The sequence below is a fragment of the Erpetoichthys calabaricus genome, chromosome 2, assembly GCF_900747795.2.
Source record: "Erpetoichthys calabaricus chromosome 2, fErpCal1.3, whole genome shotgun sequence".
Classification (NCBI taxonomy): domain Eukaryota; kingdom Metazoa; phylum Chordata; class Cladistia; order Polypteriformes; family Polypteridae; genus Erpetoichthys; species Erpetoichthys calabaricus.
The window spans coordinates 199359077-199376458 of record NC_041395.2 but is presented as its reverse complement, the minus strand read 5'-3'; the positions used below and the strand labels follow the sequence as shown (position 1 = coordinate 199376458).

Here is a 17382-nt window from a genome sequence, read left to right as displayed (position 1 = left end):
TTTGTCACTTAATAGCTTATTATAATACTATATTTGTTACTGTAGGTTACTGTACCAAGTTCATGGGAAAAGCGGTACACTGGTAGTTTGTTTCTGAGGAAGTAAATTGTGATTTTCTTTTTTTGTATAAGAGCTTTATTTTGGTAAAATGTGCCATTCTGATGTTAATAGTGGCTTTTTACATTTCATATTTTGGGTGAATAGGCTTATATATTCTAGAAGCCACTGTTAATAAAGTATTATAATATTTTCAGCCTCAAAGATGATGACAGTGGAGACCACGATCAGAATGAGGAAGCCAACACACAGAAAGAGTGTGAGAAGGAAAAAAGTGAAGATGGAAAAAACCAGAATGGTAAAAGAAAGGTGAGTTTTACCATTTGCACTGTAACATTTACATGTAGAGATTTATGTATTTCTAAGTTAGATGTTCTTTTGAGGAAGTTTAATTTCTTCTTGATCAACTCAGTTTTAACGTACTTTGTAGTATATATCTACAAAAGTGACTTTTTTCTTTTTCAATAATCCAAATCATGTTTATATTAGGTTTAATTTCTACCTAAGAAAGAGTTCGTTTCTGGGAAAAAATGACTGATGGAATGTGAAACCTTTGGTGATCAAAAGGAAAAAAAACTCCACTTGTGACAATTGAGTACATTACAGTACCATAGTAAAATAGTAATGATTTTACATATGTAGTGGAGCGCAGTGTATGGTAAATAAAACATAATTGAATTTTAGATTAAAGATCTGAATAATGACAATTTCTCAGCTGCCTTAATATCTTTAAATTGTTCTTCATTTCTGTCAAGTTTCAAAGAGCAGCAGACATGGGTCTTAGGTGCCTTCTTTTGTAAAGAATATAATTATCAAGTCTACAATTATCAGCTGTTAATACAGTGATCCCCTGCCTATTGCGGAAGTTACGTTCCAGACCCATCAGCGATAGGTGAAAATCCGCGATATAGAAAGACCATATAAATAAACATTTTTTTATAGTTTAAGCCTTAAAATACCCCTCCCACATGCTTTAAACACATGTAAACTTGTAATGATGAGCGACGTCCACATAACTCTTTCCTTCCCGAAGCATATCCAGGAGTTTTACCTTCTTCTGAATGGTCAAGGTCTTCCTCTGGCACTTAGGCTCACTACTACCAGAAGGCTTAGAAGATTCAGGACGCTTGGCAGCCATCATAGGGCTTAAAACAAAATGAAAAGTTCACAAAAAGTTTGCTCACAACAATTGGACCACAAGCAAGGTACGCAATACACAGAGAACTGAGATGCTTTGGGGACCCACGCTCGCTGTTCTTGCAAGATTACACCACATTAGCAGCAGCCAATCAGATCCCAAGAGAATGAAAATCCCGCTCTGATTGGTTGAGTCTCCTCTTTCAGCCAATAACGGGCCTTGTAAGAAATCATCTGGGTACTGTAACGTGAAACTCTTTGTCTACTGTAGTGTACAATGTACATATAAAATTAGATATGTTCCACAGAAAAATCCGTGATATAGTGGTGGCGCAATAGCTGAACCGCGATATAGTGTGGGGTCACTGTATATTCATTAAAGGTACATTATGAAATGTCAAAATATTTTGATATATATGTACTTTTGCCTTTCATTTATGTGAAATTTTTGACAGCTTCTGACATCACATGTTGAATCAGTATGCAGAAGTCCAACAGAAGGGAATCTTGATTCACAGGTTTGGTTAAATATTAAAAGTAAAGCTGCTGCCTCATATTATTTTAAGTAGTTAAGACTCAAATTCCAAAAGAGTCTTGGTTGTATGTTTTAACTTCATTATCATTCATGGTGAAAAGAAACAAGAAGTTGTGGCATTATATCTTAAACATAATTTTCAGGCCCACAAACTCAAGACCGAAGAAGTGAATATGGCAGAATCACTGTGAATTAAGATGTTAAGGAAGTAATCCAGAGATTTGATGATTGGAGTTTACAGTCTACAGTTTTGGCTATAGGCTGCCAGATTGCAATATTTCAGGCAATAAATTATTCTGTTAATAATAGATATATGCAATAAAGTGGATATAGTGATCATGGGGAATTTTAACTTTCCAGACATTGGTTTCCTCTTTGTATTTGTGATAGAGGTATCCCTATCAGAGTACTTGGAGGAAAGCCCATATAAATGGTCAAACTCCATAATGACAAAACTAGGTGTGAGACCTATACCCAGTCCACTAGAAACACTACTTATTTTGCCATTATGCAACGCAGTAAAGAAATAAGCTGTAACATATAAGGCTGGTTCTACACACTCATAGTGAAATCTAAGCACTCCCACCCCAAAAACTCATAAATTGAGGATATATAATTGGATACATGTAGAAATGCCCTAGTAAACTAACTTTAGTGTTCTGCAGTTCATCAAGGGTGAGGAACAGATCTAATTATGAGTGGTTCAGATATAATTATGCAGCTGTTCGACTGACAACCGTCTCCCTGCCATTTTGGAATGCAGGGCAGGTGCTGACATCTGTCGGCAACAAAAAGAATTTTAAATGAAATCTCTATGTAATAAACTTAAGTTATAGCGTAATGAAAATTGCAGAATTAGATCTGGACTACCATATAGAAAAAGGTGTTTCTATCAGCTACATGTGAACTTTATTAATGAATTTTAGTTTAATGTTTAGTTTAATTAGTTACATTAATTATAGATTATGCTTATTTAAAATGGAAATGTCTCTGTTTTCTCTTTAGACAGTTGTACCAGGGGCAGGTGAACACCCACTACAGTATAATTATACATTCTGGTACTCAAGGAGGACCCCTGGCCGGCCCACCAGCTCCCAGAGTTACGAACAGAATATCAAACAAATCGGAACCTTTGCCTCTGTAAGTGACTAAATGTTTTGCTTTTCTTTGTTTCTTTACCAGACTTGTCTTTCCTGTTTGAGCCATGTTTAGGATGCAATTGTTTCAAGTCATACAGAAAAAAGTAACTGCTTTCATTTTTCTGGGGCCTCTTAACAGTACATAAAATATTAAGAAAAGTGCCAATTAAAAGTAAACCCTCTCCCACTTTATAAGCTAAAGTAACATAATTCATCTAGATGGCTGCAAAGTTAATTTGTTGCGCTCCTGTAAATAGGTTTGTGGTGAGAGACTCTGAATAGTGCTATATATTGTATAGATTTGAGTTACTTCCTTTTTAGTGTGAAAAACATCATGACAAAATGGTAACTAAATGTTTAGGGTGATAGTGTGGGTGTACTGTCTCCTTTAGCCCCTAAAGAGTGGGTATAGTTTGAGATTCATTTATGAATCTCCATGTGAACCATGTATTACAACAAAGGGTCTAAACTTTGTTTTGCCCTGAAGAACTGTTCTGCAATGCTGATTCTGTTTAGCCGGACAAGTTGCTGAAGTTGTATACTTATTTTGCCATTTAAGGCAAAATATGGTGTGTTAATCCCCTCCCAAACTCTGCACCTTTCTGTAGCTCAGATGGTTTACTGTGTATTCTGCGGCTCCAGGTTGAACAGTTCTGGAGGTTCTACAGTCACATGGTTCGACCTGGGGACTTGACAGGTCACAGCGATTTCCATCTCTTCAAGGAAGGGATAAAGCCAATGTGGGAGGTAGGTGCCCTCATCCGCCTTAGCTGTTAGCTATTTGGAAAGAGTATCTGTGCAAAATATGTAAACATATTTTGTAAGTTAGCAAAAATGTCACATAAGTAAAAAATGCTTTGATGGGGATGTTACATAAACTCTGATTTCAGTGGCCAGCATACTTATATTTCACTGTACGATCCATGATTTGTCTAATTTTGAACTAGACCTTGTGCAGGCAGAGCTGTGCTGTTTCAAGTTTGACTCTATGACCGAGTTCAAGAAGTTTGCTTCTTGGGTGGTTGCTAGAGTGAAATTACCTTCCACAGTTTGTGGGCTGAAATTTGTAAAGTCAATATCTCTTCAAAGAAAGTGAACACCTTTTACTAAAAAACGGAAACAGGTATATCAAGCAAACTATAAAAAAATACTGTGTGTTCTAAGTAGCAGTTGAGCAAGAAATAAATAATGAATATCTGTTGATATATATACTCCTTGAAAATCCTCAATTTCAGCCTAACTTAGAAATTTAAACAGAACATTCTAACTATAAGAAGATGAGACAGTCATTGGGGCTGTTCTGTTCATTTAAAAACAGACATTTACTTTGTCAAATATTTTTTTATTTTTCTGTTTCTTTTGTCAGTATTCTTTTGAACTGGGAACACTGGAGAATATGTGTAATCTTATCCTGAAATGTCTTATTTTAGGATGATGCTAATAAGAATGGTGGGAAATGGATAATCCGCCTAAGGAAGGGTCTAGCCTCACGATGCTGGGAAAACCTGATCCTAGCAATGCTGGGAGAGCAGTTCATGGTAGGAGAGGAGATCTGTGGGGCAGTAGTCTCGGCACGCTTCCAGGTTTGTATTTCTTAGTTTGCAGTCAATATTTAAAATACACTGAACAATTCCATGTCTTAAACCCTTGATTGCAAACTGTCTTGTGGCAGTATAGTCTTTGAAAGAACATCTAAGATTTACTGTAGCATTCGCTTTCATACCCATATGAGGGAATAACTTTTAAATGTAATTTCTTTTTAAGTGCACCCAAAACAATAGTGTGTGATATATAAACCTATTTAAAGCCTTCTACTATCGGGCCTAACAATTGTCACAGCAATCTGTACAGTCCGGGCAGACTGGTATGGACGTGATTTGCATGGTTAGCATTGTGACGATGTGGGTTTTGCTTCACGCTCCCACTTCACTTTTGGCAGCCATTGAACCCAACACCGTCGGTAATGTCACCAGATGAACCGGACAATGAAGACATCACAATGAAGCAAGGGGAAGGTACAAAGTGCTTTTATTAAAAATAACAAAACCAAATCAGTGTCTAAAACAGTGCAGTGCTTCTAAAAGTCTATAAATAAATAATCTATTAAAACCAGTGTGAATCAGTGGAGGATAAAATACAATAAATATTTCCATTAAAAGCAAGGTTAAAACAATAGCTGGAAGCAGTCCTTTAAAAGCAAGACCCGGTGCCTTCTTCTGCTGGAGGCGCCCCTGCTTCTCCCCTCCAAGCTCTGCACCAGGGGAGTCACCCTACCTGCAGTTGACCTTCTCCTACTTCTGCTGGTCTGGTAGCTTCCTGATCCCTGGCTTCATTTGGCTGATCCAGACGGAGACTTGGGTTCCCCTGCAACCAGGGTGCTTACGATGGGGCTTCATCCTCCAAAGCCTCCGACTCCCGCTGCCTTCCTCTGTCTTATGTGGTGAGCTAAACACCTTCCAGTCACTCCTGCTCCTCATAAGTGCTCAGCAGGAGCAACAACTACTTCCTGCCCCCAAGTGCCGGCCATACACTCCACTAAGGGGCTCTTCTGCCAGCTGCCTGTTGATAATACTGTGAACCTACTCTCGCTCGCTCGCTCGCTCCCACACCGGCTCTCGGCTTCCAGCGTTCTTCTTTCCCGAACCTCCATTCTCTTTCTTATTTTTTTTTTATCTCCCCCCACTCCGCACTCGTGCTCCTACTATTTATATATATATAATGGGGACAAGGCACAGGGGTGGCAATTAGCAGCTCCCGGCATCAATTACGGATGTGGACAATTTCTCACCTGTGCACATAAGCGAGAAAATGCCCGCAGCATGTCGTGTCCGAGAATCACTCCAGGCACATTACCAGCAGCGATTATTTATTTAAAACATTCCACTTCAATATAGGCATACCTTATCTCTTGAAACTTGCCTTTATTTAACCCAGTGTTTGTAGCTCCTTCTCATTGTTTCCCACTGTATTTTTGTTCTTGACTATATAAAGCACATCTGCCAGAGGTCTCAATTCTTTACCAACACATTTAGCTCCAGTTGTCACTGCACCCTGACACTTAAAGCAGGAGAAGAAGAATGGTCTTTACCCAGAATGAAGGTCTACTGTAGTTCACATTGGGAATGCTCCCCTATTTTCATCTTAAAGACTTATAGTTTGTCTGAAATAATATTCACACTTAGTTTTTGCATTGTTTCTAATGGTGGACACTAACATGGACTCCCTCGACTTGACTGATAGCTTAATTATTCTGTTTTAATTAATTGCTTATAGGAAGAGAGATTATAGCTCCTCAGTAAGAAATTCCAGCTCTGGTCCTCATCTTTATAATATAAAAGAGGCCTTCTTTAAACAAGCTTCAGGTGTGGTACAGAAATTAGACAGTTCAGTAGAGCAGGGGTCCCCAACCCCCGGTCCGCAGCCCACTACGTCTGACAGCCGGGCCGCGAGAGAACTGCCGGCAACGGCGACTCACTCAGACTTTTCAGAACGCTTGGCGGGCGGGGCTTTGCAGCGGTGCAGAGAGAGGAGAGAGACCGAGGTGAGAGACTATTACAACAAAGTATTTTTATGGTCCCGACAGTTTCCCCATATGACATGAGTCTATAGAAATCACGTTACTACGAAGTACATTCAACAGATGCTTTCATTACAACGAAGTAACCTTGAAATGCTTGAATGAATCATCCACAGAGCAGTTAGATCTGTGGTCGCAGCTCAGTTGTGCACGTTTACACAACGATCCCCAAACAGAAACATTGTAAAAAAATCTCTTTCTTCGAACTTACCTCGTACTGTTTTTTTTTTTTTTTTTGCTGTTTTTGTTGTCTGTGGTTTTCATTGATTCCTTTTGCTTATTGCTTGTCAACATTTGAAAAACATCCATTGGAATTTAACTCATTGTCACCCTCCTGTAGAAACGGCAGACACGAAAAAAAGATTGCAGGGTTAATGTTTGTGATGTGCAATCTGTTGGATTGGCAAATGTAAAGCATATGTCTTTGTTATATGCAAAAAAAGAAGAAAAATCTCAGATTGCAAACGTATGCGAACTGCTTAATAACTTTAATAATAATAGAAATGTTGTGTAAATTGTGTATAAACCCCCCCCCCCCAACCAACCGGTCCGTGGAAAAATTTGCATCTAATAAAGTGGTCCTTGCTGTCTAAAAGGTTGGGGACCACTGCAGTAGAGCATAAACTCAGCTCATAGGGACAGTAAAACATCTTTTTAGTATCAAGATATTGGTACAGATTACATATTTTGTAACATGCTCCTTTTGTGTATTACTGAAAATAAGGAAACCTGACAAACAAAATTTAATCCCTGTGTGTACAGGTATATGTGGAAAGGCAAGCTAACTGAGTATGAACTGACCTTTTCACCAAATGGGCTATTGGTTCCAAGTTGACCCCTCCACATTAAATCATACCAAAATATTGACACCTATGAGCAACTATACGTTTTATAGTAGAGGTGTGTTTCTGATTAACAACAATTGCCAACAACAAATAGTATTCATGTGAAAAGAAGTAACACAAAGGCATAACTAGAAAATCGATCATAATAGAAAGTGCCACAAAATTAGTAAGAATGTTTTAGCTTAACTCATTAATGTCAGGGGGTGTGGTTAACAACAGTTACGGGAGCTAAACTAAGACCAAGGCAAACCCAAAAACAAGCATGCAAATAAGGCATATATGGCAATAATGTACCACAATATGTGCATGCATGCATCTTTGGACCCTGTAACCAAGTACATGGTTGAGCTATCATGGCATCATGAGGCATAAAAGTGGAAACAACAATGGATTGGATGCCAGTTCATCACAGGGCATGCATATATCTGTGCTGTCTCATATTAATCCAATGTAGTATTATCAGTTAACTTTGCTTGCACATCTTTGGTACACAGGGGAAACACTTGTGTACACACAGGAAAATTCAGCAGACTCCACACAGACAGTGTCTGGACATTTGCAGAAGACTCTACAGCTATGAGAGAGCTGCGCTAAATAAAGTGTTGTACTACCATGATGGTATGTGCTGTTGAAATGAAAATTGAAAGTTCATTTCTTCTAAAAGTGTTGGTTCACATTCCATACAGAATAAATTGATTTTAATCTATTTGATTTTCCTTTGACTTAACAGTCAGTTTTATCCATTTCCAGTGCTGTTTGTCTTCTGAATATGATCACCATGATCTCAAAACTTCTTGAATATCGTAAAACCATTAAAGATCCTTCAGGTGTTTTCTTTGTCTGTTTGCCATTAGTTATTGTTTTTTATCAGCTGCCACAGTGTACTTCTGTTGTAACAAATTATTATGTGTCTTTTTGCAGGAGGACATAATCTCTATCTGGAACAAAACTGCCAGTGACCAAGCCACAACGGCTCGCATAAGGGACACTCTGCGACGAGTCCTTAACTTGCCACCCAACACCATTATGGAATACAAGACTCACACTGACAGCATTAAGTAAGTGGATTGTATTGGGCATAGTTCATTAAGAAAATTTCTTAGTAATCAGATTAATACACTTTTTTGTTCACTTATATTCGCTCTTGCTTAACAGTGTCTTCTTCCAAGCAAAAAAATGCTATCTTGTCGACAATAAAGAATGTAGTCCCTAGAAACTGGGCTGACCAGAAAGTCTGAGGTGTTGCCCCTAAGCTGATGGGCTAAAATTACAACTTTGTAATAAATCTAGCTATTTTTAAGACATTTGAAAAATGGTGGTTTTGTCCACAAGGAGGTAGTGTTTCCTGATACATATAATTTTGGGTTTACACCTGATCCCTGGAATTACTTTGAGAACCAGTGGCTGTCTCCCGCCTGGGACATACAAAATCACAAGTGGAAGGCAGATGCAAATGTTCTCATGTGGAAGAAGGAATAGCTTAAAGATAGAAGGGTAAACTAATAGACTATATGGGAGCTATGCAAGTAAGATGCCTTTACCTCTGATTATTATAACATCATAACTAGTAAGTCAAAAGCTCATGCAAGGTACCCATTCCCTGCAAAATAATGGGCCTTTTGATTATTTGTGGTGTTTTTGTTTAATTCTTGTGCAGTGCCTTTTTATAGCACTATAAAATTGCATTAGTGTGATTAACATAACAGGATAAACTTAATAAGGTAAACATGTTACTGAAGTAGTAAAAAGTAAGCAGCTTGCTTTTATATGCATGTGAATTATTAATCTTGTGTTAAATTTAAAAATCTGAAATATTAGTGCTTTAGATGTCAGTGTATAAACTATAGAATAAAAGTAAGATTTTTTTTTAATTTCAAAGTATTGCTACAATATGTACTGTATAATAAGACAGTGCTGAATTTCTTGTACAGTTTGTGAAATAGGACAGCCCGGACACACACAGGAGGACACGTTTCCACTTATCACCACGTTTATTATACACAATTACTATTTACAGTCACTAAATGCACCGCCACCAAGCCCCACAGTCTCCCAATGTCCAGGCTCTCACTAGCCTCTTCTCTTTCTCTCTGTCTCTCTCTCTCACGTCAGGCCTCTCCTCGCCTCCTCTGCACAGACCTCGTCTTCCTCCTCACCCAACTCCAGCCTTGATTGCAGGGAGGCGGCTCCTTAAATAGGCGGCTGATTGCTGACCGCACCCAGCCACCTGTGACAGTACACCCCCGCTAGCTGAGACCTCCAGGGACCAGCGGACCGTTCCGGGAGGACGAGAATCCCTCGGCGGCAAGCCGACACGTTGTAGCCTAGGGCCCGATCCTGCAATAAAAGAAAAACAAGGGCGGAGACGTTGCCCTGACGCAGCCCCTCGGCTCGTCCTCAGTTGGGCCAACGCTCTCGGCCCCGATCGGCACCCCGATGTTCCCTTTTCTGGCCTCCACCTTGGCGACTTCCACGATCCCCGCCACGGGACCACCAGTGGGATCATGCTCCGTTTCCGCCTCCCAAGCTGCGGGTTTCTCCTCTGCATCCGCAGAGGACGGCTCTTCGCCATATCGGAGGAACTGGCTTTCCTCAGCCGCTTCCCCCTTTTTCTTTGGGACGCCATGACGGTTCGGATCTGCCCATTGCAAAAGGGTAGACCCAGCCCCGCTGGCATCCGGAGCTTCACGGGGTCGGTCTCCCTTACCTTCCCCGCTGTGCCTGTCCGTCCAGAAGCTCCTGCAGCGCGTCGATCCTCTTTTGCCTGCAGCTCTTGATCCGACGCCACTGCCATCCCTCCTGACTCCAGCGTCTCCGCCCGGAGGGCACATCGCTCGGCTGGCGGCGACAGCACAAGGCGCAGCTGTTCTTGCAGCCCCTGCAAAATCACCGCCAAGGAGAGAGAAGCAGCCGGCGGTGGGCTTACCTTGCATGTAATACCACTTACCGACTGCTGTCTATGGGCCCTTCCCTGTGGCCCACTCGGGTTTCTTCGGGGACAGATATGGACATTCCCTGCTCTCGCCTGTCCAATCCCGTGCCTGTCAGGAGGAGGGACTTCTTGTCGGCCATCTTGCTCTCCTCTCTCCGGGCAGCTCCGCTGCTGCTGCGGCTTTCCCAGCTGCAGCCTCTCCTTCCCGACAGCTCCTCTCGATGCTGCCACGTTGGTGAGCCACCCCTGACTCTCAAAGTCCACCAACGGACCGCCAATGGTCTGTGACACACTGTGCAGCTGTGGGGTTGGGTGCACGCCGCCCCTGCGGCACGTGGGTAAGCCGGGCCTTTCACAGATATTATTTGGAATGCAGGTCCGCACCTTGAGCCAGGTGCAGCATCCTGCCGACTACGCAACTGTGAAATAGGACGGCCCGGACACACACAGGAGGACACGTTTCCACTCATCACCACGTTTATTATACACAATTACTATTTACAGCCACTAATTGCACCGCCACCAAGCCCCACAGTCTCCCAATGTCCAGGCTCTCACTAGCCTCTTCTCTTTCTCTCTCTCTCTCTCTTCTCTCTCTCACGTCAGGCCTCTCCTCGCCTCCTCTGCACCGACCTCGTCTTCCTCCTCACCCGACTCCAGCCTTGATTGCAGGGAGGCGGCTCCTTAAATAGGCGGCTGATTGCTGACCGCACCCAGCCACCTGTGACAAGTTGTAGGAACACTTCTACTGTTTCTGTAATGGTGAAAACTTAGTTAAATGTGCTATATTACTTTTAGTAAAATCTATGACTTCATATAATTAAATAAGTATTATTATGAAAAATATATTTAGAACCAAGTTATTTAAAAGATGCAACTATTCAATGGACGTGAATGTGTCTAAATGTTTTGATATCAAATGTGTCTATTACTGAGAACTAGGGAAGCATCTGCCAATAATTCAGTAATAATTATTGTTGCTAAAAATTTGACCTGAGCTGCAAGGCAGCTGTGCTAACCACTGTGCCACCGTACCTCCCTGAGATAAAATCATGTCATATATCAGGTAGCGTTGTCATTTTCTGGAGCTTGCTTAGTTACAAAGAAAACATTCATTTACAAAGACAGAAGTTATAGAAATGCTGGATCTATTGAGGTCACACAAAAGTCTTGTAACTCACAGTAAAGAAAACCTTTATAATTGATTGACTGCATGATGATGTGATGCTTTCTGTTTTGTCTTGGTAGAGTAATATATTGCTCTACTTTCCCCTTTTCTATTATTAATACGTAGCCTTTGTCAGAACGCCTCAAATCCCACAGACTTACCATTCTTTATAAGGTATTATATCATATAACTTCTCCCCACCTTCCCTTCTACATCTATAACCTCAGGCAATTAGGTGTAGTAAAAGACAAGCAGGAGTTAAGTTACACTTTAAATAATGTATTATTGATAATATTCATAAATAATAGCAATATGCAAAATACATTTGAATATTGGCAACCATACAACCTGATAAATGGTGATGTGTAGTTTCAGGCGGCACACAGACTTGTTAGTTACTTAAAATGTCTCTAGTTAAGGCATCATTGGTGGTCAGCTTTCTTCAGAACAGGCTGCATACCTGTCTCAATATGGCAGCTGAGCTGTGCTCTTCATTGTGTTGCCTTTTCAGTTCATGGTGTGTGTGAGCTGCTCCTTCATCAGTTGGTAAGAGAGAGAGAGGGTGACATAAAGCAAGCAAATTTATGGGTTTTCTGTCCAACCGCTACAGCCAGTAGGGCGTCATGGTACTTAAAGGCTTTTGATACAAGCCAATTCCAAACAGCCATGCTTCAGACCAATGGGGCAAAGAACATCTTAACAGCTGCCATCCCCCAAAACCATATGTTAAGGTAAAGTTTGGCAGTTCGGCAGCCTGGGTTTGTGTGGGAGTTGAGAGACTTCAGAGAAACATTTACCAAACTTGTTTCAGGCACTTCCCCCAAATCCTGCCATAAAATTCAAAGAGACTCAGTCCTGGTGGGGTGGGGGTTGTAAACATGAATGCTTCTCACTAATGTAACACTAATATTAAAATCAGAATATTGTCATTGTAACAAATACAATGAAATTAGGTGCAGTCCCTGCGGTGTCAAAATATAAATAAATATAATTAAGAAAGGATAAGAAGAAATAAGGTAGAACGCAAACATTCAACATAAGACCTTAATTGCACATGAACACTATTGCACAAGATGTCATCTATTGCACTGCTGCATTGGAGGTGACTAGGTGGCATTCAGTACCCTAATAGCTACAGGGTAGAAACTGTTATTCAGTCTATTAGTCTTTGTTTTGATGCTCCTATATCTTTTGCCTGATGGCAACAGTTAGAACATGTCATGAGCGGGGTGTGAGGAGTCTTTTAAGATATTTTGTGCTTTCCTGAAGCAGCAAGAGCTGTGTAGTTCATCCAGAGAGGGTAAAGAGCAGCCGATGATCTACTGGGCAGTCTTTACAATCTGCTGAAGTGTTTTCCTCTGCGATGTTGTGCAGATGGAAAACCACATGCAGAGGCAGTAGCACAGAATACTCTCAACAGAGCAGCGATAGAAGGACACAAGAGGCCTCATATATAAACGGTGCGTACTCACAAAAATGTTGCGTACGAACGTTTCCACACTCAAATCGCGATGTATAAAACCTAATCTTGGCATAAAGCCACGCACATTTTCACGGTAGCTCCAACCCTGGCGTACGCAAGTTCTCCGCTAGGTTTTGCAAACTGGCGGCATCAGGCGTCAAATCAGTGCCACTGTTCCCGTGTGGTTACCCTTTCTTTTTTAGATCCACATCCTTGATGCGGCTTTATCATATACACTGAAACTAACTGCATATTGTTTATAAGTTTAAGGCAGGGGTCCCCAACCCCCGGTCCGCGGCCCACTACCGGGCCGCAGCCATCTGGCAGCCGGGCTGCGAAAGAACTGCCGGCAACGGAGACTAACTCAGACTTTTCAGAACGCTTGGCGGGCGGGGCTTTACAGCAGCACAGAGAGAGGAGAGAGACTGAGGTGAGAGAGTATTACAACAAAGTATTTTTATGGTCCTGACAGTTTCCCCATATGACACGAGTCTATAGAAATCTTGTTAGTATAAAGTACATTCATCAGATACTTTCATTACAACGAAGTGACCTTGAAATGCTTGAATGAATCATCCACAGAGTAGTTAGATCTGTGGTTGCAGCTCAGTTATGCACATTTGCACAACAATCCTCAAACAGAAACATTGTAAAAAAAAATTTTTTTCTTAGAACTTTCCTCGTACTGTTTTTTTTTTTTTGTTTTCTGTGGTTTTCAGTGATACCTTTTGCTTATTGCTTGTCAACACTTGAAAAACATCCATTGGAATTTAACTCATTGTCACCCTCCTATAGAAACGGCAGACATGAAAAAACAATAACATGATGTGCAATCTGTTGGAATGACAAATGCAATGCATATGTCTTTGTTATATGCAAAAAAGAAGAAAAATCTCGGGTTGTAAACATATGTGAACTGCTGCATTTGAAGACAGTTTTTATGTGGTTCAGTGATGCTCGTTCAAGAAACATTCCTATTAATGCGGCACTTATTCAAGAAAATGTGAGATTTCTAAACTCTCTTGGGACCTCCGTCAACAGGACAACAGGACGAAGAGCATTCCAAAGTGTGATCACCACGTCTGTTTAAGACTGTTTATCTGTTTCCGGGGCAACAGCAGGCTCACAGCTCTACTGTGAAGCAATCGCACTTCAGGACGCACTTCAGCGTGATGTTCCCGTTGGGTGGGGGGATTCCAGAAGAGTTCTTGAAACCTCACAATATGAACTGGCATTCAGGCACTAGGGCACCCCACCTTTACCCATTCTGCAGACTCAGTATCCAGCCATGCTGGAGGAGTGCTAGAGGAGCCTGAGGAGAAAAATGTGAGGCAGTGGCAGTGGTGGAGCAGCAGTACGTGGGGCAGAGGCAGAAGATACCCGTTGTTCAAGTTGGCAGATAAAGTGGCTGCATTCAAAGCCAAACTTGATTTATGGGGCCGACAAGTGAACATTGAGATTTTTGATATGTTTTAAACATTAGCAGAGGTTGTTAAAGATACCAAGCCAGGGCCTTCTTTCTTCCAGCTGGTGTATGATCATTTGTGAATAAGCCAGGTGAATCAACTTTGTCTGTGCTTGAAGAGGATCAACTGGTTGAGGTTGCAAATGATGGTGGCCTTAAAAGTATGTTTGAGACAACTTCAAATCTCCATACATTTTGGATTAAAGTCAAGGCGGAATATCCTGAGGTTGCCACAAAAGCACTGAAAAGTCTGCTTCCATTTCCAACATCCTATCTTTGTAAGGCAGTGTTTTCTGCAGTGACAGCAACCAAAACAAGATTACGGAGTAGACTGAACATAAGCAACACACTTCGTGTGTCACTGTCTTCCGTCATCCCCAAATGGGATCGTCTGGTTGCAGGAACACAAGCTCAGGGCTCCCACCGATTCTGCGTTATGGAAAGTTGTATAATTTCTATTACGATATTATAACTTAATAATAATAGAAATGTAATTTAAATTGTGTATAAAACTTCCCTACGAAACCCGCAAAATATGTTTATTATACAGATAAAACTTTAACTTCATTTAAATAATCTATCTTCTCTGTACCCTAATAAGCTTTCATATGACACTCAGACGGTGGGCTACAACTCTTTTCACGGCGACTTTGATATGTGACAGCTTCTTTTTTTATTTCTGGCACTGTGCGACTTTGTGAACTTGAGCTTTTGAGTTTCTCCGACACGCTATGTCACTCAATCAACTTCCTTTTGTTGTTTATACCACTGTTTAAACCAATAAATAGTACATTTTTCCTTGCCTCCACTTGGTATTCGCTGAAATTCTTCTATTTTCCCCCGTGTTTTTCCCATTGTCTTTTCAAAGAAGGCTGAGCTTAAGGGCTATTTATATTGATTTGCATATTCAAAGAGGTGTGATTCTGGAAGGAGTTGGGGCGGGACAGCAGGCGCGTGCACGTGTGTTACTTTTCACGCTGACCGGGATTTATGTAGCGGAAGAACGTGGAAGTTGGCGTTCGCACAGATTTATGCATCTGGATTTTTTTGTGCGTACGAACATTTCTGCTTTTGTGCTTACGCCATGTTATAGTGTGAGTTCTACACACGGCGTATATACATGAGGCCTCAGCAGTTTTTGGGGGATGTTATTTTTCCGGAGGACTCTCAGGAAATAAAGTCTCTCTGCTGAGCCTTCTTCGCCAGCTCAGCTGTGTTCACACCCCAGGACAGGTCTTCCATGATGTGGACTCTCTGGAAGCGGAAGTCTGATACCCTCTCCACACAGTCCCCTCCGATGTAGAGTGGTTTGATGTCCGTTTTGTGAGCTGCGAAGCTGATCGCACCCCCAGAAGTTATAGACGCCCCTGGGAAAACCCCTAAGAAACTTAGACAGTTTACCTTCACATTCCTCCTTTCCCTTTTAGCTGGCTGTGTCGCATAATATGCCTCTCGCACGGTGCTCCACCTTCTTAAAAAGCCTGCACGGGCTTCACTCAGTTTGTTAAACTGATTGCTTGCTTCTCCTTATCCCTCTCTCAGACATTCTCTCCTCCTGGGGAAACTGTCATCTCTGACTTGTCATGGAGGAGCACATTTAAACTTTTGAAAAGAGACAAATGTTTGTTTGCAGTGTTTTGAATAAAGTTCCTTTCTTTTCTACAACCTCCTGTGTCTCTGTGCAAATCTGTGACCCAAGCGTGACATGTGGTACCAGGAGTGGTTGCACAGATGGATGCACAGTTGGAAGCCGAATACATTTTTCAACTCGCCCAGAATGTTCCACTCCCTTACGATCCAGAAGATGATTTATCTCCCGAGCATCCTTCAAGTGTCCGACCTCAAGCTACTCCAGTCCCTCAACAGTATGTTCCGCATCCTCCACAAAATGATAGACTAGTTGTTCCTTTGCCTAAGACAACGCTAAGAATGTGCTGACGAAGATGGGTCCGTCTAATGGCCCAGAGATGTTTCTTTTGGCTTTTGAGCAAGTGGCGACTTTGTTGGGATGGGACAAATGTCATTGGGCTGTTATCGTCACCCCGTTTTAATCTGGTGACGCCCTTCTTTCATTACGAAATGTACCTGCTGATAAGCTTGGCGATTATGGTTTTTTGAAGGAGCAAATTGTTTTGCCTAATGCCACGACATTTTTGTCTAAAGGTTTTGCACTGTACGACTGGAGACTGAATGTGGACGGTTCCATCCGTGCACAAATACACAAGATTTGATTCATAAAGTGCATTGCTGGTTCGAGGGAGATAAGATGGAGCACATCGTGGAAAAGGTTGTTATGAACATAGTGCTGTTCGGGATACCTGCACCTCTCCGAGATGAGTTTCTTCGTCACGATCTTGAATCACTGGCGGTTATGTCTCAACGGTTGGAAGGCTCGCAGACCGCTTGGAAGACAGGCGGTGGATACGGTGCTCTGTATGCTATGTTACAACCTCCGAGGGACCGCCCAGGACATCCTCGTCAACTTGACCGTGGTCCGGAACGTCATCAACCATCAGCAACTGATCCTCGGATTTCGTCGGGAAGGCCTCCCGGGAACGAAGTTGGTGCAGTTACGATTGAGATGCCTGCTTCTGGAGAAAGAAGCCATGGTCGTGGACGTCGCCGAGGATATTTCGGCGGGGGCGCTGAACGAAGATGTTTCCGGTGTGACCAACCGGGTCACTTGGTGAGAAATTGCCGCCTGTCTCCAGCTCAATCAATGGAAGTTGGCGCAGCGGATGTTTGTTGCTCGAATATTCCGGATCCATCGAAAAAGAAAGATGGCTTATTTTTCTCGGTGAAGTTTGGGGGTCGTGAGGTGACAGCGTTATTGGACTCAGGCAGTGACCTTTGTGTGGTCAGACGCGACTGTCTTGACGACAGTTACCATAGTAATACTGAGATTGTAAAAATACGTTGTGTACATGGAGATATTAAAGACTATGAGACATTGCTTCTTCCTTTAACTTATAAGGGTTGTCACTTTAAAGTTTGGTCTGCTGTTTCTGACTCATCCCCTTGGCCTCTGCTGATAGGCAGAAGGAATGCCCTTTTTCCTCAACTGA

General features: G+C 41.8%; 1 protein-coding gene across 2 annotated transcripts in view; it reads left to right on the top strand.

Moving 5' to 3' along the window:
• The window catches only part of eif4e2 (eukaryotic translation initiation factor 4E family member 2), a 74949-nt gene that overhangs the window by 34312 nt on the left and 23255 nt on the right, over window positions 1–17382 (top strand). The window contains exons 2-6 of one of the 2 annotated variants that reach the window (XM_028795012.2): window positions 255–366; window positions 2735–2869; window positions 3511–3615; window positions 4299–4451; window positions 8212–8348. In XM_028795012.2, coding sequence (XP_028650845.1) covers window positions 255–366; window positions 2735–2869; window positions 3511–3615; window positions 4299–4451; window positions 8212–8348 — 642 coding nt within the window. The remainder of the gene's footprint in view (window positions 1–254; window positions 367–2734; window positions 2870–3510; window positions 3616–4298; window positions 4452–8211; window positions 8349–17382) is intronic. The other variant, XM_028795013.2, reaches the window with a different exon arrangement.